The sequence below is a fragment of the Lepisosteus platostomus genome, chromosome 7 (assembly GCF_059453375.1).
Source record: "Lepisosteus platostomus isolate fLepPlt1 chromosome 7, fLepPlt1.hap1, whole genome shotgun sequence".
Taxonomy (NCBI): domain Eukaryota; kingdom Metazoa; phylum Chordata; class Actinopteri; order Semionotiformes; family Lepisosteidae; genus Lepisosteus; species Lepisosteus platostomus.
In genome coordinates this window covers 14,055,206-14,081,777 of record NC_142617.1, presented here as the reverse complement: position 1 = coordinate 14,081,777, position 26,572 = coordinate 14,055,206, and the positions used below count along the sequence as shown (strand labels likewise).

Genomic DNA, 26,572 nt, shown 5'->3' with positions numbered 1-26,572 from the left:
ATAAAACACATTTTATTAATCACATCATCACCATTATATTTCACCACAATTCAGGATCATGGTGGCTCAGAGCCTATCCCAGGAAGCAGCAAACACAAGGTGGGAACATTTCATAAATGTTTTTGTAAATGTTTGATTAATTTAAAAATATTTAGCTGTTAAAAGTATAAAAAGTTACCTATATAGGCCCCTTTCACACTCTGTTTACTTATTGTCTAGCAATCATAAAGAATCTTTAGGGTAATTTAGAGGTGAAAAAAGGTAAAAACAGTTTCTGAGAAGAGGAATGTGGTAGAGCATTTTAGTACAGGCCTACACGTAGTACAGTATACTGTACCATGAAAAGTGAAGTATGAATTACTGCTTCTGTGGTGTTTATTGAAAAACAAATGCTATAAACCGATGTCCATACATACAGTATTAGACAATGGAATCCTTTATCGCTATATCCATAAATGTCGTTCTAACAGCTTTATTAAATGTATGTAATACTTTTTTAAAAATACTATGAATATAATTGTACTGCTTATTAGTACAGGTAAACACAACAGTTATTTATATAATTTATAAAAATAATTTTCAATAGATAAAACACATTTAAAAAAATCGGTAAAGTTCGCAACCATGTTAACTCTTGGGTTAGTAAAATAAATGTTTCGGAAAAGATGGTCGGAAAAACGTTTTTTCAATATATTCTGTTTTATCCTTAAAACATAACATTTTGAAGTGAAAGAGTACAACAACCCCCAAAACCAACAACAAGTTTCGTGTTTTATTTTTAGATTTGGACTATATCTCAATAAAAGAAGACGTGAAAATGCCAAGTGGATTGGCGTTGTGCAGTGGGTGTGCCATTCAGTAATAGAGCCGTAACTGAATCCCTATGGATACAGCATTCATGGATAAGCTCCCCTTGTGCCTTTGCCTGAAGGAATGAATCACGGCAAATCGTTCACTAACATTGGATTTCGTAGTTTCACACAAAGAATGACGGTTGTTAGAAATACCCAGTGGTGCACTTATCCGGGCCCTTTTGGAAATCACGGTTCCTGAAGCTCAAATTAAAGTGAAGAAAAGGGAAATCGGTCTAGTGATTTGGGAAACAGCTGGAAAGCATGGATACCTGGGGCTTTAGAAGGATACCATACCTCATTCTTATGTTTTATTGGTTGGTAAGTAGGCTTGCACTGTCCATGTTTTTAGACCCGTTAAATTGCATTAGTTTCAATGTTTTTATCGTTCTTTTGGATTTTTTTTTTTACTTTTTAGGAAACTTAGAATAATATATATATAGTATTTCTGAAGTTGCGGTTGCTCAAAGCACAGCTATAGTTCCCCTTCCTTTGATGAGTTAATTGTGCGTAGCACGCAGTAGTCGTCTAGTGTTTAAGATGGCTATAAATGGGTACTTGTTGTCATGGCAATCCTAAATTGTGAAATTAACTGCTGTACCATTAAATTCTTTCTGGTATTAATGAATATAAGAGGCTGGGCTTCGATAAAAAGTACTTTGATGTACTTGTTAAAAAGTTGTGACTGTAGCCCTCTGTATACGAGTGCTGCACGGCAAGTAAGAGCCCTGTACCCTAAAATTTAAGCTTTAATCTCTAGCTATAAACCGAATGCTTTTATAAAAACATAATGCTTTTTATGCTGCTTTTATTGTTTACTTTGGGAACAAATGAGTTAATGCGTTCAATTATTCCCATGCACCGTACAATATACCAAACAAATAAAAACAGATCTCTCTCATTCTAACAAAACATAGAAAAAAAGATCTTGTCTGGAAGGATATTTTGTTTTTTCAAAAGAAATTATGTTTGGATTTATTGTTAAATTAAGATAAAAATTAGTAGTAAACATTTTTGTACTAAGTAATATTTGTCTTTTACCTTATTTAACATTATGTTCATTTCCCATGAGAAACAGAAGCATATGTTACACAGATGATACGTTTATCATATTTTCATGCAGTTGTACGTATTCAAAATATTTGGTCAGCAGAAGTTTTTGGTCGTTATTTGATTCATTTATAGTTTTTATGTAACCGTTTACTGTACATTAAATATGTTTGTAATGCAAACAACCTAGTTTTTTATATTGCAGCGTCTGTGATAATGATTTTATTTACAGCATTCGTTTCTAATTTTGGCCTAAGATATTTACTTATCTACTTTAAATGTTTCCAAGGAGAGCACATAAAAAGCTTTATATCTAATTGAGCTGCATCAGATTTCCTTGAGTTAAGAAAAACCTTTTCTGTGGCAGGGGGTTTCTTCAGAATGGCATGCCAGTAGCTTTACAGACTGAAGGACAAGTCTTCATTATACAGGAGAACAATGCCAAGTGCCTGGGGGACATGAACAATGTAACACATTCAAGTCTATCAGCAACGCAGCTAACGTACTGTAAGCAGATACCAGAACTGCTAAAGGAAAACAAAACAATTAAAAATAAAACCATATAAGTATAACAAAAGCTTATTGTGTTTTCACAGGGATTTGTTACTACTAATAAAATGCTTGTTTCTTCTGGTTCTGTCACTTGTTTTACAAAGCATTGTATGTCTTATTTGTAAACCAGAACCACAGGTCTGGCTGACTCTGATGCTGCATTGAGGAGAGGAACAATACATGAATAGCAGGGTAGATACAATGCAGCAAAGAAGAGGTATTTTCATCTTTTCCCAGGAGTGTTTCAGGTTGCAGAAGAAGCCTATACATAAGTCCTGCCTATATTTCTGAATTGAAATGCTTCACTTAGAATATCACTCAGTCTGAGTAACAGGTAGAAAACTGAATAAGAAATATGGTTAGTTGTTAAGTGTGTTCTGTCTTGCAGGAAACATCGGACAATGTCTTCCAAAAAATAAAAGCTTCACTACTCTGCTAGAAAGTTCTGTATCAATATGCATAGTAATTCTTTTCATTTGTAATCCCATTCACAGGATGTTAATGCTACAGTTGTACATTGCCTACCCTTTCAAAATGTCACAACCTCACCTGGTAACGACAGTATGTGGAAGACGTCATCTTTCGCTGTGGCAGGGAGAGAACAGGAGGCTCTTTCCCTTCTCTCTCCAAAGAATTCAGGTGAAATCCACTCACAAGGCAGAGCCACTGCACATCTGCGCAGCAGACGGTTTAAACAGCTGACTTTTTCTAAGCCTGTGTATTCCTTTGAAATAAACGAGGATACACCTCCAGGTAGGGTAAATAACCGGTGTTTTTCTAAAATACTTCATATTATTTTAGCTTTTTGTGAAAACTTTGCTATTTGTGAACTTTATCAACTTAATTTGAAGCCTACAAGAAATAACTTTATGGGAGTTCTGGGGAGAAGTTGAAATGGTTACAGTAAGCAAGTGCAGTTTGTGAGGTTTATTGAAGTGATACTTTATATAGCTCACACCCTCTTAGTGTGGCTTTGAATGTGCTGTCCCTTGAGCTCTCTCAGAGTAAAACATGCTAATCATCTCTTGTGTGTCCCAAGAGACCCGGGATCATCACAGCAAACCTAATTTGAAAATGCTACCCAGAATTCAACCTTTTAAAATTCTTATTAAAGTCTCGACACTGCAGGTGTTTGCAGTTATTCAGAACTCCTGCTGTCACCTCAGCTTGTCATTCCTGGCAAGAGCTGCTAATAGCCTATATTTCTCTTCCATTGCTTAAAAAATGATGGGACTTGCATTATGATGTAATATTCCACCAATTCCCAGTTTTGTAAATGTGTCCATTTGACCGCAGCTCCACATTTTCACTGAGGCACTCATTCATCTTAGCACAGATCTGTGAAAACCACCACAACTTATAAGGTGATTCAATGCACTGTAACAGAGGAATGTCTTCTATATATTCCAAAAAAACCAAGCCTGCAAACCAATTCTTACTCACTTGTTAAAGTTAAATAGTAACCTTTTATTGAAAGAACTCATCATGAATGAAGTTAATGAACTGGACAAAAGCCTGTGAAAGGTTTTCTAAAAGCTGTCTTATTTTACTTTTTCTAGGAACAGCACTGGGGTTTGTAGAAGCCAGAAATATTGGTCAGGACAGGCAGGCCATCTACTCCCTGGTGGAAGATGATGGTGATGGCCTTTTTGTGCTAAACCCAAACACTGGGGAGTTCACACTGTCTCATGTCCTGGATTATGAGATTGAGCAATATTATATCCTCACAGTTGGAGCTGGTTTAGGGCAAGAACAGTTTGCAAGGGTGAGGGTGTATTTTAATGTTCTGGACATCAACGATAATTCACCTGTCTTCAGCCTCGATGCCTATACTGTTGCTGTGCTGGAAAATATCCCCACTGGAAGCTGCTTCTTCAGCCTCAATGCCACAGATGCCGATGATGGTTTGTACAAGTGTCAAGATTTGAGCTGTTCTGTATGGATCCAAAATATACATTGATGCATATCTATGGGATATCTTAGGATTTTGAAATGTAATTTTATTTATCTTTAAACTTGAATGAAAAAAGCTGGAACTCTATTGCCAGTATCTGCAGCTGTGCAGAAAGACTGGATTGTTGTGAGAAAGCACTGTTTTTCTTCAGTGAAGGATTATCCTAAATGATTGACAATCCCCTATTCCTCAGTCCTGAATTGTTGGCTAATGATGCCCCATACCCACACAGCTGCCTAGCAGAGTGTGTCCTACTTACTTCAAGTGAAACCCAGGCGCTCTGTGAGCAACAAATGCTGTCAGGCCCTTGGGGACAAAATGGCTTTGAATATAGATAACCACTGGAGGTTAATCGGTGTAAAAGCTGTGGCAGGTACAAAACTACCAAGTGCAGATGCTTAACCTCTTGGACAAAAGCCTAGGGCAAGCGGTATGGTTTAAGCCAAGCTTATTAAGTCTTACATCACACATTCCTCTCTGTCCTTCAAATAAAGTCTCTCTCTTAGCCCAATACAAAAAGTAAGAATCAGCTGAAGCGGAATTATTCTCAGAGGTTTTTAGTGAATTGGTCAGGAATACTGAAACTGATAGTCCATTGAGGTTATAGTGTTTGTTTTACTTGTTTTTCTTTCTGAAGCTATCTTCCTAGACTTGTATGAGTACATTTCCACCAAGGATTTATCACTTGTCTTTCCTTTCTTTTACATTTAAGAGGGACTATAGGGGTGTTTAATTACAGTGGTTTGTAGTTTTTTGGTACCATTTCTTATTACTCAAAAATTTCCTTTGCATAGAGGCTTGCATAGATATCAAACTATGTCATCACTTTTTATATCAGAGGTAAAAAATTTGAAGACTAGACATTACCTCTGTTCTTACAATTGATTGCTGCTTAAAAGTCCTTTTATTAAATCAGATATTCTTTCACAGGATTGAATGCAGAACTGAACTGGTCAGTGATTTCAGGTGATGAAGAGGGAAAGTTCGCAGTGGGGTCAAATGGTGTCATCTGCCTACAAAAAGAACTAGACAGGGAAACAGAATCTATATATAGTTTAACAATCCAGGTCTGCGACTGTGCTCTGCCTGAAGACTCACGTCTTACTAGCACCACACATGTTACCATCTATGTAGAAGATGTCAATGATAATGCCCCATTTTTTAATTCTGGCAAAAGTGTTCATGTTCTAGAAGACACTCCAATACATGCTGTAGTCATGACTGTCCATGCGGTGGACCTGGATACAGGGCCCAACAGTGATATTGAATACAGTCTGGAGAACCTGTCAGGGAAGGCCTTCCGGATTGATAGCTCAAGTGGGAGAGTGTTTCTGGAGGAGAAGCTTGACAGGGAAAGTACTGGTTTGATGACTGTTCTACTGACAGCCCAAGACAAAGGATCGCCTCCCCTTTCCACCTCCATGAACCTTTCCGTGCTCATTGATGACGCCAATGACAACAGCCCGGCTTTTACACAGAGTGCTTACAGCGTGACAGTGATGGAAGATGCCGCGCGAGGATTGGATGTGCTCCGGGTCTTTGCTTATGATTCTGATGAGGGGGCAAATGGACAAGTCCGCTATTCCATTTCCCAGAGTCCTTTCCTGATCGATTCCGTGACTGGAACTCTTTCTGTGATGGACAGATTAGACCGAGAGAAGAGCCCAACACATACTGTTACTGTTACGGCGGTGGACCGAGGAGAAATCCCTAGATCTGCAACAGCAGTGGTCCATGTTGTCCTCAGCGATGTCAATGACTTCATACCCACTTTCTCTCTGCCACTTGTGACTGTACACTTGCTTGAAAATATGGACCACCTACCTCAAGTTATTCTTCAGGTATGAATTCAATCCACTAAACTTATTGATTAGGTTGCATATTAATTTTCATTGAGAACAGTCGTACTAAAGACTATTTTGAAAGATTCCTTTGTGAACACCTGCATAGACTTTTTTTTCTCCCCCAAAACACATCGCACAGTTTCTAATATTAATCGAAGGGAATATGATACCGTAATTTTGTCTGTTATATATGTTAGAGATTCCATAAATGCATGGAAAAGGACATAATTTGTTGAGAAATTAATACCTTTGTGTATGTTCTGCAAAAATATTGCACTGCAGTTCATAAAGAATACTGATGGTCCTAGTTCAAATTGCAAATGGACTAAGAAAAACATAAAGGAAACTTTTTTTTAGCAAAGTAATTTTAAAGATTCATACTGTTTTCACTTTAATAAAAGCTGAAGTGCAGTATTTTTCTTGGGTCTCATTGGCCAGGTATCAGCTAGGGATGAAGATCTTGGTGTGAACAGTCAGCTGACGTATTCCATTGACAGAGGAAATGAGGATGGACACTTCTCTCTCTCTCCTAATGGTACACTCAGTGTGCTGCACAGCCTGGACAGAGAACTCAGGGCCAATTACAAATTGGATGTCATCGCTGTAGATTCAGGTACTCTTTTATTCGATGGTCAGTCAAATGATAACAATGGGATATTGATCTGTACATTTATTCTGTGTACGTTGACAGTGTGGTTAACAGTTTGACCTTAATATCTTGCTGTCTGAAGCAGGAAAAGTAAAATCATGGTCATTATTATTAATCACTGTCCTTTTATATTTTTAAATTCATAATCTCCTATTATTTCTGTTATAGTCATCTTGTGCTAATTAGCTAATTGTGTGTTTTTCATGTGCTGGCTCACAGCTACGAGCCCTGTGTGACAGCACACAGGGGAGAATGAAGAAATGTAGGCACAATCCTCTGACCTGCTTGCACTTGATCAGTTCATCACAGGCAGTGCAGATCTGTACTGCTGACTGGAGGAATGACCTGCCCCACATTTCCATGTTACTGTGTCAATGAATGTAGAAAGAACGTCCTGGCCAACTAGTTGCAACCATACCCTCAGCCAATTACGCGCCAGAACATGGGAAATACCAGTCACAGTCTGCTAGTAACGTAACCCAGGCTCATAATCATACACCTCAACCTGCACTTGGGAGAGCTACTTGTTCAGAGGAGCCCCTTTTATATCCATTTATAAAAGCTCTTTACTAGAAGATGTTTCTTAAAAAAAAGACTTTAATTTGCAACAGATTTAAATGAATCACATTGGCAAGAGGTTTCACATGCTATCAAAATAAGGCCTTAACTAAGAGACAACATTCTATACTATAATTATATACTCTATTTCTATACTTTTTTTATACTTGTCTACTGTGCATCTTTTTGCATTATCAGTGTTCAATGTGAAAAGTAAGCATGATCTGAATGTGCTGTAGACGTTCTAGAGTTGTTTGACTTTACATTGTTTTATAGTTTGGATTTTACACTTGCATTTTCCTTCCTCTTACTGTTTAATCATGAAATTAATCATGGAAAAGCTATTTTACAAGTGTTTTTCTGTATAAATCTATTGATTTTTTTAAATGAAGCATCAGGATAGATCACTTTCATTTATGCTGAATTTCCAACTGAGTTTAACACAAATATAATTATGTATATATGTATTAGTAAATTAAAATTGTACATTAGCATGATCAAATGATGTAATAATATACATTTAATTACTGTGGTTATTTTTGTTTTTTTTCAGCTTATTATATTGTACACTACTTTATTGCTCTTTGAGTTACTGAACAATATTTTTTATGGCTGCTTTTCAGCCTAAAGGTAAAATAAGATTATAAAACTAAGGTTATCAGGTATTGCAATGCATCAATGTTTGTTTTTTAATCACTACTTCAAAATTAAAAAAATGCTTAAAGTTATATACAATGCGTATTGTTGAAAAAGGGTAACGAATGTATCACTTAGTATTTACCGGTCCATCACCATAGCTCATTGTACAGCGTGTACCATTGGTTCCCAATCCTGGTCCTGGTGTTCCACAGACCTGTTGATTTTTGTTCCAGCTGTGCCTTCAGTTACACAATCAAACTCTTCATTGATTTGTAGGTGAAACAAGACCCCAAACAAGTACAAATATTCTAATTAATCAACTTCTTAGATAAAGTAAGGCTGTAGTTATCTAATTAAGGTGGGATGGAATGAAAACCAGCAGGTGTGTGGGTTACCAGTTCCAGGATTGATGTTGCTCATTAACTTATAAAACATAGAATTTTATGTAAACTACTAGCAATAAGAAAAAAAATGTGTTGTGTTCTTTTCAGGCTTACTGTAATTTCATAACAGAAATATACATGTGGATTTTTTTCATATACTGCAAAGTTGAAGGAATAAAGCAAATCCATACTGTTTCCAACACAGAGGACACTGGCTGTGTATTGAAATCCAACTTTAACATATCTCCTTGTACTGTCCTGTTTTTCTTTCATGTCTCAGGTTTTCCTTCTTTAACTGGCTCAGGAACCATACAGATTCTACTTGATGACGTGAACGACAATAAGCCATTGTTTATTAAAAATTTCATCTCAGTTTCTTTATATGAAGATGTTCCTGTAGGAACTACTTGTGCCATAATAGATGCCTTCGATCTTGATGAAGGTGTTAATGGAGAAATCAGGTACAGAACTAACAAGACGTTCTCTAATACTAAATGAATGGATCTGATCTATAAAGTAAATGTTTTGGATTTTTTCAAGTTTATTTGTGATGCTAGGTTGGTGAACTGCCGCATCATCGTTTATTTCAGTAGGATAATATAATTTACAATTGTAGACTCAAATTGGAACAACCCTTGAAAATGCAAATGCACATTGTGATGAGTAATATTCATGATTTTAAAAACAAGACTGTTCTAAAACAGAAATGTATGGAAATAATATTATATACCCTTTTTCCCTGGAACGTGGAGAGTTTAGACAAAGCAAATCAAGAACAAACACAAAGCACAATAATTTGTATAGCTTTTCAGAAACATTTTCTATGATTTGACATTGGCAAAAACTTCTTTATTATATCTATTTACCATGGTTCTTTGTGATGTCAAATTTTGTGTTTCTTTCAGATATTCTTTGGAAGGTGGGAGTTCGTTCTTTTCCATTGATCAGTCATCAGGGGTCATCTTTACTACTGCGGACTTAGACAGGGAGACAGTGGCCAGTTACAGCCTGACTGTAATAGGGATGGACAAGAATGCAACACATCCGCTTTCTAGCTCAGTCACAGTTTCTGTGGACGTCAGGGATGTGAATGACCAAAGCCCACAGTTTCTGAATGGTCCGTATGTCGCTAATGTTCCTAATACTATAACCACAGGTGAGTACATCTGACCTATAAATTTATATGACAGGTACACATGCAATGTGTGTTTAGGTACATGTAGTTCTTAAATGTATCCAAGACGCACATCCAGGAAAAGTCCCAAATATCACATACAGTACATCCACATGTTAGTGCTGACTAAATTTATAGGCATTTTTTAACTTTTTAATAGCTTATTGATAGCATATCATAAATAGTCCCATATGTGTTAACATCAAGCTACATTCTGTTTTAAAACTACATCTCAGAAGGGTTTGATCATTGATCAGCAGCCTTTGCAAATGTGTTGTGATATTTCCCAGACATATGGTTAATCTTACATATATGCATTTCTGTCTTGTACTGTAGGTTCCATTATCTGTACCGTCAGAGCAGTTGATGGTGACATTGGCTTAAATGCAAAACTTAAGTTTTCATTATTTGGGCCTAATTCTGACCAGTTCTCAACTGATGCAGCCAGAGGAGTTATTTTTGTTTCTGGTAGCATTAGTGGTCCAGAAGACATTACAATCAGCGTCCGCGTGGTAGACAGTGGAAACAACTCCAAAATGGATACAACAACTGTAACGATAAGATTTCAGGATGCAACAGAATTCCCACGTGTGACAGCAGCCAGCTTTGAACACTTGCTTCCAGAAGACCAGCCTTTGAACAGTCAGGTCACTGTGGTGACTGCAGAGAGTAACAGGAAACAGCTTTTGGGACCAATCTTGTACTACCTGGCTGCAGGAAACTTTGAGGAGGTGTTTGAAGTGCATGAGCAGAGTGGGGCAGTGACTCTGAAGAAGCCATTAGATTATGAGACAAACAAGGATCTCCTGCTGTGGGTGGAAGCTAGAGATTCAGGCTCTCCACCTTTTTCATCCTATGTTAAGATTCACATAAATGTGAGTGATGTGAATGATAACTCCCCAGCGTTCACCCAAAGTGTTTACATGTGTGAAGTGACTGAGAATATGCCACCTAGCCAGGTATGTGAAGTGCTAGCCATTGATCTGGATTCAGGAATTGATGGAGATGTGCAATACAGCATTTTAAGCGGGGACATAGACAACACCTTCACCATTGACATGAACTCTGGGATCATAAAAACACGGAAAAGTACAGATCGAGAAAAAGTACCTCTTTACAATTTAACAATTCAAGCCAGAGACAAAGGGAATGAACTCCATACAGGCACTGCAATGGTGATTGTAGCTGTTCTTGATGCTAATGACAACGCACCTCGTTTTTCACAGATCTTTTTCACTGACATCCCTGAAAATGCTCCTGTTGGATTTATTGTCATACAGATCACTTCTACGGATGAGGACATTGGTGAACATGCCGTGAGCACCTATACAATTGTTAACAACAGTGATAGGCTTCCATTTGCTATAGATGAAGCCAGTGGACATATAACTGTTATACAGTCTTTAGACAGAGAAACCAAAGATCGCTACATTGTCAGAGTCAATGCCAATGATTCTGCTTGGAATGTTAACACTGAGGTCACTATATATGTTACAGACATTAATGACAACAGCCCTGTGTTTTCTCAGTTGTCTTACTCTATTACTATCCCTGAGACAAAAGCTCATGAGATATTTCTAATACAGGTTTATGCCAGGGATGCAGATCTGGGACAAAATGGACAAATCGTCTACTATATTGAGCCGCCTAGTGACATTTTCAGAATAAGTGCAACAACTGGAGATATTCTATCAAAACAGCCCATTGCTCTCCATGATTTAGAAATGCAAAGCCACAGAATTACAGTCGTTGCTTCGGACTGTGGTGATGTCCCACATCGTAATAACACCATAGTCACTGTGAACTTTGTGCAGTATAATTACTTTCCACCAGTTTTTCTCCCTTTTCCCTCTGTCACATCAGTCCCTTTCAATTTAGATGTTGGAACAAAAGTGTTACAATTGTCTGCCGTTGATAAGGACTTCCATTCCAATGGTATAGTAGAATATTTTGTCTCAGGAGGAAATGCTTCTCTTTACTTCGAAGTAGAACGAAGCGGTGGAATGGTATTTTTAAACAGTTCATTAAAGCAAAACATGAACAAACTGTTAACACTACAAATTACTGCCAAAGACAAAGGTGTCCCACCTCTTTCGACTCTAGCCTCTGTCAGGTTTTTAATCACAGATGAGAACCGGTTTGCCCCACAGTTTTCAGCATCACAAGTCACATTTTTTGTTCCTGAAGACTTGCCTGTGGGATCTGTTATTGGGAGGGTCAAGGCACAAGATAAAGATCAGGGAGCAAATGGATTTCTGTATTATGCTTTGGAGATGGAAAGTGAGGGTTTAATATTTTCAATTGGGCACAGCACAGGATTAATAACTTTGCTAAGTAGTTTGGATTTTGAAAAGCAGGATGTTCACAGACTTCAGGTCACTGCCAAAGACGATGGTTGGACATCTAAAACTAGCAAACTTGATGTTGTTATTGAAGTCCAGGATATAAATGACAACCCTCCTGTCTTTTCTGCCAAGCAGTACATTGTTTCAGTACCTGAGAATTCACCCATTGGCACTTCTGTCTTCCAGGTAGAAGCCACTGATATTGATTCTGGGGAAAATTCACAGATAAGTTACTCATTTATAAAAGGACACATTGATATGTTTGCTTTAGATCCCCACACTGGTGTTATAACTACTCAAGAGATGTTTGATTTTGAGCTGCAGCAGGTCTACAAAGTAATCATCAAAGCTTCTAATCCAGGCAATCAGGATCAAATGAGCCTGGCACAAGTTTGTATTCAAATCACAGGAGTTAACGAATACATTCCTAGATTCAGTAAAAGTCAATATGACTTTGCCATTTCAGAGAGGTCACCAGTTGGCACCAAGCTGGGACAAATTTCAGCCATGGACTATGATTTGGGTTTGGATGGAGATATTTATTACTTGTTGGTTGGCCAAAGCAAAAAAGTGGGTTTTGACATTGACAAAAACAGTGGGGAGATTTATGTTGTGGGAGATTTAAGACAATATGCCCAGAATCATGCCGTTTTAAGAATCCTTGCTAAGAACAAAGGCAGTATTAATGGATCCAATGTTGATGAAGCACTTGTTCTTGTCAATGTGTTGGATACTAATGATCCTCCCGAATTCTCCTCTGATGTGTACCATGCTCATGTAAGTGAAGGCACAGCAGTGGGGACATCAGTCATTAAGGTAGCTGCTGTTGACCAGGATTACTTTTCAGAGTGGAATCATTTCTTCTATAGCATTGAAAGTGGAAATGAAAACAATTCCTTTTCCCTGCATCCTTTAAATGGTGTGATATCTGTTGCTGCACCTCTTGACAGAGAACGATGGCCCTTTTACAATCTGACAGTTGTTGCAATTGATGAGGCACCTCTTCCGGCCACAGGAAGGACAAAGGTGCTTATTACAGTGAGTGACATCAATGATAATGCCCCTGTCTTAAGCTCTGCAGTAGGCCATGTAAGAGAAAATCAGCTGTATGGCACCATCATTACAATTCTGAATGCTACAGATGCTGACCTTCCTCCAAATCAGGGCCCATTTACTTACCAACTTGGGAAATTTGAACTGGAAAACAGCTTCATGCTGTCACCAGATGGAGTGCTGTCCACTATAAAACCTGTAGACCGTGAGAAAAACAATGCATTCCCTTTGCCTGTGGTAATCCAAGATGCTGGAATCCCTCCTTTGTCAACCACAGCAACAGTTCATATTACAGTCTTGGATGAAAATGACAACCCGTCTAAACCAAGAAATATTTACATTGAGGTCAAGTATTATAGTACCTCTTTCCCAGGAGGCCTGATAGGTAATGTCAGGCCAGAAGATCCTGATATATCGGATGTGTTTAACTGCAGCCTGAAGAATGGTCCAAAAAATGTATTTGGTTTCCCTGCTGGCAAATGTGATCTGTGGTCATCTCCATATCAGGGAGAGGCTAAATTTAATCTCATTGTAGAGGCACATGATAACCATCACCCATCTGTCAACAACAGTGTCTATGTAAATTACAAAGGCTTCTCCAATGCCTCCATTAATAACTGCATCCTCCTCTATGTCACCTCTCCTTCGTTTGAGGTGTTCTTGTCTGTAAATTACCTGAAGCTCATTAAGGCTTTGGACAATCTCTTTAATTTACAGGCATCTAAAATCCACGTGTTTGGAATGAAGCCTCTACAAAACAAAACTCTCCTTCTGGCAGCCGTTAAAAGCTACAATGGACAGTACATAAGTGGTGAGGTAGTCAATGCTATATTGTCAGCGCAAAAGACATTTCTGGAAGACCAAAGTGACATTAAAATTTTGGCCATCACTAGTGATCCATGTTTCATGAACCCCTGTCAAAATGAAGCTGCTTGCAACAAAAATGTTTATGTAAGCCCAGGCATTGAAGTTCTGGAAAGTCCTACAACAATATTTGTCACCCCCAAAAATGTGGAGGTATTTAACTGCTCTTGTCTGCCAGGCTTTACAGGTGCACTATGTGAACTGGACATCAATGAATGCAGTGAAAGTCCATGTGAACACGGGGGAACATGTTTAAATTATCCTGGAGGATTTTCCTGTCACTGTATGGCAGGATATTCAGGACCGCTGTGCTCAGTTGATATCGATGAATGCAAAAGCATTTTCTGTCAGAATGGCGGGACCTGTTTTAACTTTCAAGGGGATTTTCACTGCGAATGCAGTCTCGGATATGCAGGTAAATAGATTTCATTTTATCTAAATCATCTTCGTCACAATATATTTGTTTGATGTACAGTTGTATTTGATATAGTATGATGGACAGCTATATTTTGAGAAAATTCCCAATCAACAATTACTATCCAGCTTTTATTTATTAATTATGAAACACAAATGGAGAAAAAAGCCAACAATGTTTGTTCTGAAAGTGTGGGGAATTCCATTTTTAGATCAATTAGAAACATGATACCTCATAGATTCTCACCTAATTTCTTCAAAATTGAGTATCAGGAAAAAAAGGTTTTCTATATGCAGTCATGTTTTTCAAGAAAAATAAAGCAGGTGTAATTTTGACATGGCTTAAATGTTTTTTGGCATCATTTGATGAATTAAGTGTTCATGACTGATTATGTATAACTTGCATAGCTACAAAATCGGCACGTTATTAAGAAAGTTAAAGAGGTCCAGGGTAATTTAGCCTGTTGAATGTCAAGCATGATGCCTCCTCATGTTCTTTAACTGCAGTTCCACTGCATTGCGAGAGACCATGATCAGTTCAACAGTCACCATTTGCAAGCTAAGTTACCATATGGGCTCAGTGCTCATTAAAGCAACAGGTATATGCAAAAGAGATAGTGTGAGCCTCACCTTAGGTGTACTCATCTAAGTTCTCTTTAGTAATGAAGTTTTGTGCAGACCACCCTGATGTACATCAAGGAGTATGGCACAGATATACAAAATAGCATACAAAATAATTGTGTACAAAAGACCAATTGATGGGCAGGTCCAAGCGTAATAAATGGCCTGGGGTAGCTTGTTGATACAGAACTTTACTTGTAGTATTTGATTGCAGCCCAGCTGTATTGGTCAACTCCTGGGACATCACATTGTTCCTGTAGGCACATCTTGATGTTACAAATTTTCAACAGAACAACATAATTTCAATGCTTCTTATCTCATAACCATTTTCCTTGTGAAAAGGGGATGTGAGTGTCTAGCTACTTGCCAAACATGAGCCCCAATCATTTTAAGGGATAGACTGGGACAACTTGTAACATACAGGTCTCGGAGACATGTTAGGAGGCACATTCCAGACTTTTCAAGAAGAATGGGACAGAATCCCACAAGAAACATTTGCACCCTGGTGCAGTTTCAGTACTGCTTCCAATAGTAGTCAGAACACAACATACTAATAAACACTGCTGATGACAAATATTAGTCAGCATAATGAACTTCTGCATGGCATTTATGTTCAATGAAATGTATTTGCACCTTTTACAAAAAAGTTTTGTAATTTTCCTAATAAAAATGTGTGAATTATATAAATGATAAGTTAAGTAATGTTGTAAGGAATAATACTTTAATGTGATTTATTACTTTAAATGACCATAAATAAAAACAAAAGCTGAGAGGCCTAGATGTTACCCATTAAACATGACATGCTCCAGACTGTCTTTACAGTTAGCTTAAGGAAAATACATTGATTACATTGGAGAACCATTGTTAAAGTGGAAGTGGATCCACAGTTTGTTAATACTTAAGTCTTATTTGAAGTCTGTCACATTGTTATTGCTTCAGGAAAATTTTGTGAGCAGTCTGTGAACCACTGTGCATCATTCCCTTGTCTGCAAGGAACCTGTTCAAATTCTCATACTGGATATATTTGTCATTGTCCATTTGGTAAGAATGAACACCTTTTTTACAAACTGAAAATTTGTAAGCCTGCTGCTGTCCCAATCTGCTTTATTTTGTCTATCACATGGTATGATTACTTTAAAACAGAAATAGCTTCTTAAAATTCTTAAAATAAAATTACAATGAGAGATTATTGCCAGTGTGGAATTATTGCTAGGACAGTGTGGAATACAAATAAGCCTTACACCGTTCTTTGTAGCATGATAGCTTTGTATGCTAATGCCAACTCGTCTTCAATATAAAACCCATTAATACCTCTGTTCATTTTTTAGGTGTAAGTGGTATTAACTGTGAAGAACACAGCTATGGCTTGGAAGAGTTATCCTACATGGAGTTTCCTCCTTTAGACCCACGGAATAATGTATTTTCTCTGGAGCTTGCCACTGTACAAGAAAACTCCCTGCTTGTTTATAACTACGCCAGTATGACAGGTTCAGCCAGTGAGTTCCTTGCACTGGAGATAGTGGATGGTAAAGTTCAGCTCTCTTATAACCTGGGAAATGGCACTGTGAGGCTGAAGACGGAGAAGATTGTAGCAGATGGGCACTTTCATAAAGTTCTTGCCAGCAGAATGGGGAAAGTGAGTCATGTGCTGCAGGAGGGAAAGCTTTCTCCTACTCACAGAACATGATTGCAGCAACTGCAGATTGTAATTGACAATGATTGAGTTGATTGTGCATCCAAGACTCAAACTGAAACAGACTGTTTATGCGTTTGGCAGGTTGCTTCTTTAGAAGTGGACAGCTGTTCTGATGATGAGAGCGATGGATTTTGTTACGCACGGAGTGGAGGAATTGGCACTGAAAGGTACCGGTGCAGTTTTAATGAGATCTGTTTTAAAGCAAGACAGCACTGACCTTGTATTTTAATGCACAGAAAAAAAACAAAAACAAAATCGAATTGAGCTGTATTTTTCTGGTTTAGAACAGGCCTTGGTCAGTTAAATGGAATCCCATCATTCTGTACAGTAGGTATTGCATTAGATTATGTTTGAAATGTTACCATTGAAACAGCTCTGGGTGGATATATTAGAGAAAAACTATAGCTGAAGTTTGATAAAAAAAAAACAACTGGTAACAAAAAACTTCATTGCTGTTTACGTTGATTTTAAAGTAATAGTTAAGCTTTTTTTTCATTTACTATGTGCCTTCCTGATGATAAAAATCCCAGTTGTAAGAGCTGCAGACGACAGGTGACCTAAAAAAACAACTAACCCTATATATTTGCAACAGGTTTTTTACATGACCCACAAACCAGAAATGGACGTTAGTATGGCTGAAGTGCCCTTTTAATTTTTATTAATTACAACATTTCTCTCTACACAAAACACAGACTTCGTGACATGCAAAGTATGCATTTCACATTTAGGAAGAAGAAATGGCACTGGAATGTCTTTTTTTTATACAACACCAGTATTTGTGATACTGTAGAACCGAAAGAAACCATTTGTCCATAATAGTCCTTGTCTAGAAGCAGAAGCAAGAACAACCAAATCAATGTCCAGTTTGGACCAAATGTCTAAATGTCACAATGTCCAATCGCATCGGTCTCTGCAATGGCAGGACTGTATTGAAAATCCTCCCACAGGCTGCACTCTGTTTACCCTCTTTCTGTGGCCTCACAGTGTCACACAGAATCACACAGTATCAGCTCTCCAGGCCTGTTCCCTTATCCCCCCCGGCCAGGAAAAACCAGCTTTCCTTGCTATGTCCATTTTGTGTCGAGGGGCTCACGGAAGGAAGAAAGAGCACCCATCTGTTCAGGCTCAGATCTTTTTTTATCAGTTTTGTTATCCAATCCCCCCTCAGAGGGCGTTTGTCACTGTCTCAGTGAGGAGCAGGTGTGTCCAGTTGATTATCAGGAGGAAGCCTGGGTTGTTTGAAAACTGTGGGTATGCAGATCTCCAGGTGTCAGGGGGCCCTATTACTTCTTTTTTTTCCTTTCTGGCCTCCCTCTTCTGGCCAAGGTCTGGTCCAAACTGGCTCAGCCACACGTCCATGTGCCAATACCTAAGGTGTGGTAATTGTGTTATGTCTGGACAACCGGTGTGTTCTACAGTCCTTGCTAATTGTTTTCCGTTCCACTGTCTGCATTTGAAGACTTTGAAGCTGAAGATTTTGGAGGAGAAAATAAACACAGGAGAAGAACAGGCACAAACATGTTGACACAATTCTGGCCACTAAATGCAAACTTAATTAATTGCAGCCTGTTCCTTCTTCAGCTGCTGGCAGTCTGTGACATAAGCCACATTTGTGTGCTTCATTTAGTCATTTTCCCCACAGAAAATGGACAGGTTTGCAACTGATTTGATTGTTTAAAATTCAGCACACACAAAAGGCTCAACATTGTATCCAAAATAATTTTCAAGATTAAACTTTCAAGCTTTGTATCTAAGAGACCAAAAGTATACTTAGATTTGGATCACTGACTATCAGAGTAAAGAGATTTGGTAATTCTGTCTACACCTGTAACCTGTAAATAACAAGCATTTAATGAGTATCTGGTTTGGTTCACAATGTGCTATTGACTGCAGGAATGGTAAGTATATTAAAATATTGACTCACGGCTTTGCATTTTCTTTTTCCCCACACAGGACATTGGACGTGGGTTCCAATAACATGATGTTTGGTGGAATTAAGTCTATTGATCCCATTTTGCACCGTCTGTCTCAAGTCAGGACTGATGATTTTATCGGATGTGTGAAAAATGTCAGGCTAAATGGCATCCCATTAGACCTGTCTCGAGTCCTGGCATCCTACAATGTGCTTGAAAGGTATATCTATATATTTGAAATATAGTGGTAGAATAACAGACACTGAATCAATTTTTAACTCTGGCTGTTTATTACAGAGTAATGTAATGCATAAATACAAAACAAACAATGAAATGATAATTCATGAAATGTTCTGAAAAACTACATAAGCAAGATGCTGCTTCGTTATATAACATCACTTTATTAACCCTTTACAATTTCTTGCATGAGGAATTATCTTTTCGCATACCCCAGCTTGCTCTCCATGAAACACACAGACAGGGAGAGAGCCTGGGGTCAGAGCACAGGGTCTGCCATTGTACAGCACCCCTGGAGCAGTTGGGGTTAAGGGCCTTGCTCAGGAGCCCAACAGAGTAGGATTACTCTGCCGGTTGCAGGATTTGAACTGGCAACCTTCCAGCCACAGACGCAGATCCTTAGCCACAGGGCCACCGCTCCGCCCATATACAGTAGTAATCTTGCAGTTTATGGTCATTTACTATTTTGGACACTAAAAAAATGCAAAATCAAAACTGCGGCGTTCCAGTCAGTGAGAAGATGTCAAATGGGTATTGATTACTTCCGCTGCAAAGAAATGCACATTCCAGTTCTTTACATTGTGGTTTTATCTTTTTGCAAGGAACCATACTTACTTTCTTATTTCAGCGTTTTTAACTTGCTGCTTTAGAAATGTTAGACTCATTTTAAATGGTAAACAATGATTTGTTGTTTATATTTGGAACATTCGGCAACAAAAATACTAACCAAATCAAAGACATTCATTCACATGACTAGGTACTGTACATCTAATGCACAACAAAAAACTGGATAAGTTTAATTTTAGACCAACATGGCCAACAAAATAATCTCTGCTTGAAAAAAAAAACTGCTGTCAAACTTTATTAAAATGCTCCATGTAAGAGGCATATAAAAATGGAAAAATACAAAATGGAATTTAAAAATACTGAAAACAGAACTCCACAGGAGCAATGTTTGGATGAATGCTATGATTTTGTTTATTTCATTTTCATTTGGTTTATCTTGTTAGATGAGTTTCCCCATGTCTCTTTGAAGTGTTTCTCATACGTTATGGAGGTGCAACTCTAAGTTGCATTTGGAAATGACATTTAGATTTGTGTTTGCTCTAATGCAGGCTTCCTTCTAGCACAGGCCTTTCCTTTGTCCACTTTATCCTTTTCCTTTGCCAACACTATAGTCCTCTTTTTCACAGATGTCCACGCCAAGGCGCCCCCTGTGGTAGCAATGTGTGTCTCAACGGGGGAGTGTGTGTTGACCACTGGTCCTTCTATCTCTGCCACTGCTCAGATGGCTTTACTGGAGAAAACTGTGGCACAAGTATGGCTGTTGTCTCTTTGATGTTTCAGTTTACCTGCTGGTCTGTAACAAATTTACAACTCAATTAGGGCCCTGTGGTTCCATTTCTTTCTTTCTAAACAGCTGTAGAAAGATGTTGGCTGAAACATTCTGAAAGAAATACGTTTTAAATCATTTTAATCATGTGTATGACACAAAAACCTCCTTTCTTTTTAAGTCATTTTAGAAGTGTCATGTCATGTATGTCATTGTAGTCACCACAAAACTGCTATGTTATTACAGATCGGGGTGGCCAAACCTAATCATGAAACAACCACAATCACGTTTAATTACTGATTTCTGAAAACTTGTAAGAAATTTAAGTTTTTGATCAATTTGAAAGGGCTAGAAAAGGTCTCTTATTTGTAGAGATCACAAAATTACCATGTTGAACAAATTACAAGTGGTCAGCTGTTTCATGTCTTCACTCTTTGAGTTAAAAGTAAAGTAACAAAACTGGCTGGACTGTTGCTCTCCAAACAACATCGGCCGACCCTGCTGTAGACTAAATGAGTTTCTTCTTAAAAATGCTAAACCAAAGGATTTGCTGTGACAAATGAGTGCCTCATGTTAATATTTCATCATACTGCTGTTAAGATGCAGGCAAAAAATCCTATTGAGCATCCTGTTTTCCCAAACCTTACCTCAGCATTCTTGTAGCCGGTCTAGTAATTGTAATACTGACTCCTTTTATTGATCAGGAATCTCAGAGGACTCTGCCTTACAGCTTAATGGCGAAGTGTATGTTGATTATATCATAAAAGAAAGCCACAGAAGAAGGCAACAAATGAGAGAGCTGGTGAATGGCAGGAGAGAGTGGCTTGAGGAAGCAGACAATCTGGCAGCAATAGAAGTCAAACTGAAGACCCCAGCAAGAGAGGGGATGTTACTCCACTGTCAGGGCAGGGAAGGCCACACAACCCTGAAGGTGATTGTCTTTGAATGAGATAGGTGGAATTATTTGACCTAGTAACCATGCTTTTAGAGATTACCTTTACATCATATACCAACCTTTAATCATTGGATCTGAATTTAAAAGGCAAAGTTTAAATCCTCTTGATATCAAGATTGTCTGTCTGTACTTACAGGTTCTGAATTACAGAATTTGTACTAATTTCTCACAATGTTAATGAGAGTATGAAACTGCATCTAGAATAAATGCTTCTTTGTTAAAACATTGATAGTTGCAGGTGCTGTTTGGGGAAAATAGATTAGCTCGGTTTTTATGGTCAAGGTTTTATTTAAGTAGAGCTAGAATGATTTCTGCACTTCAGAATCCTTGGATTTCAGTTTGAGGTATTTCCACTCTGAACGTGGAGCACAGATAATGAAGACTAATGAAGCACTCTGGAAGTGCCTCACTTCCAGAGACATCAGCAAATACAACAGGAGTCGAGCCAGGTCACTTTCAGAAACACGATACTGATAATTACAACAGCATTGTAGTTAAAATTTAAAAAGGTCTAGGAAAAAGGTGGCAGTTCTAAACTAAGGTGTCTTAAAATTGCGGATGGTTCTCTTTTTTAACTTGCAGATGACAGATGGAAGACTTCATTTAGTTTCAGAGGACAGCTTGTCTGGTTATATGGAGCACATCTTTTCTGAGGCCTTCCTCTCGGATGGCTTCTGGCACATTCTTCATCTGCAGAGGAATGGACCTTTTACTAGCCTGGTCATAGATAACCATCATCTCATCAACACAACCAATCATACCCACGACTTCACTGGTATTAATGTGGAAAGAATTTTTCTAGGGAAGGTACCAAAAGGATACATGAGAAACCAACCTGAAGCAGGTGAGAAGATTCCCAATGGTTACAAAAATTGGAAAGGGAGAATTTAGGAACCTTCTTTTATCAATTATTTTTTTGTAGCAGCAGCTGATATATGACTCAGATTGGCATTGTAGTTGCTCAGAATTCACTGCAGAAAATAAGAAGGCCATGCCTCTGAGCTTAGCAGCAGTGTTATCTTGTCTGCAAGAGCCTGCTACTGTACTTGCTTCAATGAGCATAGCCTGCCTCTCAGCATATCCATTGTAGCGCAAATAGGTCTTCTTTTGAGAGTATTATAACCATGTTATGTTATGAAAAAACCCTGTTACAACTTCCATTGTCCAACCACATTTTCTACCATGTTCCAATTATTAATCAATTTTGCTTTACATTTATTACAAATAGTTGTTGAATATTATGTACATTGATGCATGTCATCAGAAACATGTAGAGTAGCTTTGCCACCTTCACAAAATTATTTAACCTAATGTAAGATATTTCTGTTGTATTTTTTTAGCCTTATAATATGGTAAGTTATTGCTTTGGAAGGCATTGTTATTATTCTTATTTTAATCTATTGCACTGAGGAAATTGGTAAGAAGGCTAGTAGACCTTTTAAGCTAAAATCCAGCCCAGTAATTGTGACAGCAACATACAGTATGTTACTATCCCATACTCCAAAACTAAGTTTCTGTCATCAGAAAGACCTATATCCTGCGGCAGATATTAAACCTATGCTCTTTGAACACAAATAAATTGATCAACATCCTCAGAGTTTTGCTTTCTAAAGTAAATTAGAGATTAATTTAAATATACATTCAGGATATAATTCTAGCACAAAATGATTAGATCCACCTGTTAATTTCACCCTTTTGTTATTACTTAACATCCTCCTTTAAAAGAAAACCAAAACCCAGGCCACTTAAATACACTCTTAAATAATCTGCAGTTGTAGTATATCTCAAGTTTGCTACTAAAATAGTGGAGGCCCAGGAGTACACCTGTTTTTGTTTTGGAAATTAGATTAGATCCTGATGCACCTATCTTGAAGGTTAAGAAGAGTCAAGAGGTATCTGTCTGTCTTATCCTGTTATCTGACCCCTCAGAAACTGCACACAATTCCCTATGGCAATTGTATTGGAAGGGAGTGTGTGCTGTATGGCCCACGGCACCTCCATATCAGATAAGAACCATGTTTACCAGAATCATGATAGACATTATGACATTATGAGTAAATAGATTTCACTCAGGCCTTTATTAGAGATTACTGTAGGATATCACTGTAAAAATTCCAATATCGAAACGCTCAGTAAAATCACTGTAAGGTGCATAGGGATGGTGACCATGACAAAAAAAGAAACCATTGTAAAATAATTGCACGGTAAATGAATGATCAAACTTTTGGAGATTTAAAAAAATAAACATACAATACACCATGGTGAACTTTTGAAAAATAGTTTTTTATTTCTCTCTGGTTTCACTCATTTCTAAATGATACCACTCAAAGTGAAAAAAAATCTTTGCATTAATAACGCAGTAACATAATACAATGTAATAAAGTTACATTGCTTTAAGATGATGTGCAGGAACAACAAAACACTCTCAGCATCATAACTGTGTGTACTGTATATGTCACATTATCATGGAAATTAAATACTTTTTAATATGAGGGAGAGTTTATTATTGGCTCTCCAAAGAGAATCTTCTCACGAATCGCAATTAAACACACAAGACAGCTAATTCTGCAATTCAAATGCAAGAACTCCAGGCTTCCTAAAGGAATTAATGAGCTGGCATTGTAAGGTAGTATAGAATAAATTTGTACACCTTCTGCTGGATCCAGCTGTTCATTATTGAGCCTGCAGATTCATTTCAGAAGTTAAAAGCTCATATTTCTCTGATCACAGGACTATTTTATATCCATCTTATCTTATTATATTTTGTTATTTAATTTTTTTTTTGTCCTGGTGTGTGCTTGGTGTATGATTAATTGTTACCTCTGCTTAAAATGCTTAAAAACCTATTTGTCATGAGGACTATCACTTTCATTAAAACCAGTTTCTGTAGGCAAAGGATATTGCGATGAAATCCTGAGAGGAAGTAGATACTGTACCATGATACATTGCAAGGCTAATTTGCCAACTGGCTAAGCATTGTACATCTAATACACTTTGTCTAATATTTCTGTGCCATTTTCCTCCTAGAGATATCTGTTCCCTTCTCAACTCAGTTTTGTTGGGGTATTTAGTTTGCATTATAGAGAATACATCAAAAATACCATACCCACGTAGTGTTTTTTCATATTTTTGGTGTACATGCAAGAAATGTTTTTAATGGTGTCAGCAACGGCAAAATGAAAAGGCAATTTAATCCGTGTAAAAACAGATTTCTCTTCATTTACCGATACAAAACATGTTGGGGTATGCTATCTGTGGTTCAGAGTTAAGGGGAACTGGATTACCTATATAGCAAATGTAATGGTTAGCAGGCTACATTTACTGGAATACGTGGATTATATGAAGCACCACCTCTCCATATTAACTCACGCACTTTTCTGTTGTCACAGGTTTCATGGGATGTATTGAATATTTGAGATACAATGGACAGATTTTACCTTTCTCTGGATTTAATGAGGTAGTGGAAGTACAACCAAGACCCCCTCTTGTCCACACGGGATGTGTGTCCGTTAGTGGCTGTGCCAGCTCCCTGTGCTCTGAAGAGACAGCCCTAGCTTCGTGTTTGTCCTACCACTGCATAAATGGAGGGACCTGCAACACTTTGGCAGAAGGAAATGTTTCATGCGTCTGTCTGTTGAATTTCACAGGGGCCCTCTGTGAATTGTGCTCGTCTGAAATTGATAACCGTGCGGTTTGTTACAAAACCAAGGAATCCGTGCCTCTGTGGATTATCGCCATCATTATTCCTGCCACAGTGGCACTGATCATTTTTGTTCTATTTTTGCTGTTTCGGTTACAAGCTGTGTCCCTAGCAAAGCAGGAACCAAAAACGTCAGAAAAGGGAAAACAGGGCACTGATAACAAAGCCTACCATGATGACAATGCTGATACACCAATACAGGATATCGATGGTAAAGATAAACAGCCAGACATTATCAAAGCAGAAAAACAAATCAGTTCAACAGAGAAACACATTGTTCAGCGGAACATTAATGAAAGACGCCCTGGCCTATACTATGGCAGTGAAACAGAGTACTGTGAAATAGAAAGCACTAGCAGTATCATGATGTCCGACACCAATGCTATTCATCCCAGGAGATACAATAGCAATTCTAAACACAAGGTGTTAGGACAAAATGTAAAGCTGAGCTTACAAGAACAACGACAGAACTCTGCCGTGTGGCAAAACACAGAAGGCTCTGCCCAGAGAGATGAGGAGCAAAGTTTTTTCAAAATGCCACAGGCATTTGTCCTTGAGAATGGAAGAAAAGTCGAGCAAAGAATCTCTGAAGTTGGCAATTTGAGACAAGTTGGAACAGGTCCTGTTAGGCAAGTGGATTATCAGTATGAGAAAGATAGGGAGGCAAGAAGAAAGTACTTGCCAGAGACCACTGGGGCACCTCTGGGCTTGACAGTAGAGGAGGTGAAGAAACTGAATGAACCCCATGGCCAGACGCAGGACCCACTTCCGGGGCCAATGAAAAGAACGTGTCACAGCATGCACTTGTCTCCCAAGTGGGCATCCACACATCCATCCACAGCCGACAGCTCCTCTGACAGCGACACCCACAGCTCCTTTACCTGCTCAGAGTATGAATTGGAGAGGGAGCTTTCGCTCACAAACGGGCAGTGGTGTCTCTGCAAACAGGCCGTCCACAGTGCCCTGGCTGACTGTGCCCAGAAACGAGATAGGAGCAGAAAGACCTCCTCTCCTCTCAGGGAAGGCTGTGATGCTGAGAGGAGTGTTGACTCTTCTTCCCCTGGAGCTGCTCGCCAATGGGAAAGCTTGCTCAGTCTGGGTCTGCGTTTCGAGAGCTATGCTGAGGTTTTTGAAGACATTGCAGGTTTGCCCATTACACAGGAAAACGTTCATCCACTCTGTTTTGATAGAATGAGTGAGCTGGAAGAAATATTTTGATTTTGATTTTCAGGCTACAAAAAGTGTTTGCTATTGGTGCAGTTAAAGTGGCAGCTGCCTGGGACTACTAAAGGATTATAATGTGTGATGAGAAGCTGGTATTCTCCATTACATACAGTAGCTACAGCTGCGGCAGGAGGTGACGAAGGTTACCTGCAGTTGCTTCAGTTTTCAGCAGGTGCCACTGTTGCTCAGGGGCGATTATCTGTCTCAAAAGATAAATGTTTTTGGGTACATTGCTATAAACTTTTGCTGTATGCATGTTTATGAACATTATGTCTTCTTTTTTTAAAAAACACACAACATAAATAAATTTGTAGTTTATGTATGCTGCATATCTGGGGTTGCTATCTTTGTGAACCAAACTATTTTAGATTGTTTAAATTATCCCCATATAAAAGTAACTTTAGGCACATAATCGAATGAAATCACATTTAAATCCTCTAAATGCTGATATATAAATGATTTTCATAAAGGAAAAAGTCATTCATAATGCTGAAACAGCTATATTATTTTATAGAAGACATGAATCCTCTGATCTGTAGTCCCCCACTTCTTATTATAACATT

The 26,572-nt window shown here is 38.2% G+C and overlaps 1 protein-coding gene across 1 annotated transcript; it reads left to right on the top strand.

The window, feature by feature from the left end:
• The first annotated feature begins 865 nt into the window (after positions 1 to 865).
• LOC148658335 (protocadherin Fat 4) lies at positions 866 to 26,338 on the top strand. The gene is made up of 16 exons (XM_088639385.1): positions 866 to 1,172; positions 2,948 to 3,206; positions 4,013 to 4,357; positions 5,338 to 6,248; positions 6,690 to 6,864; positions 8,761 to 8,941; positions 9,386 to 9,636; positions 9,991 to 14,331; positions 15,891 to 15,992; positions 16,280 to 16,587; positions 16,729 to 16,814; positions 18,601 to 18,780; positions 19,991 to 20,115; positions 20,835 to 21,061; positions 21,668 to 21,929; positions 24,475 to 26,338. Exons 1-16 carry the CDS (start codon positions 1,116 to 1,118, stop codon positions 26,001 to 26,003), a joined length of 9,339 nt encoding a protein of 3,112 aa, XP_088495511.1. The 5' UTR covers positions 866 to 1,115; the 3' UTR covers positions 26,004 to 26,338.
• The last annotated feature ends 234 nt before the right edge of the window (positions 26,339 to 26,572 follow it).

Bases quoted from the DNA above. Each gene is read 5' to 3' on its own strand.
- LOC148658335 (XM_088639385.1), top strand. From the start codon at position 1,116: ATGGATACCTGGGGCTTTAGAAGGATACCATACCTCATTCTTATGTTT. The intron at 1,173-2,947 runs GTAAGTAGGCTT...TCCCATTCACAG, and splicing joins TTCTTATGTTTTATTGGTTG to GATGTTAATGCTACAGTTGT. The intron at 3,207-4,012 runs GTAGGGTAAATA...TACTTTTTCTAG, and splicing joins AAACGAGGATACACCTCCAG to GAACAGCACTGGGGTTTGTA.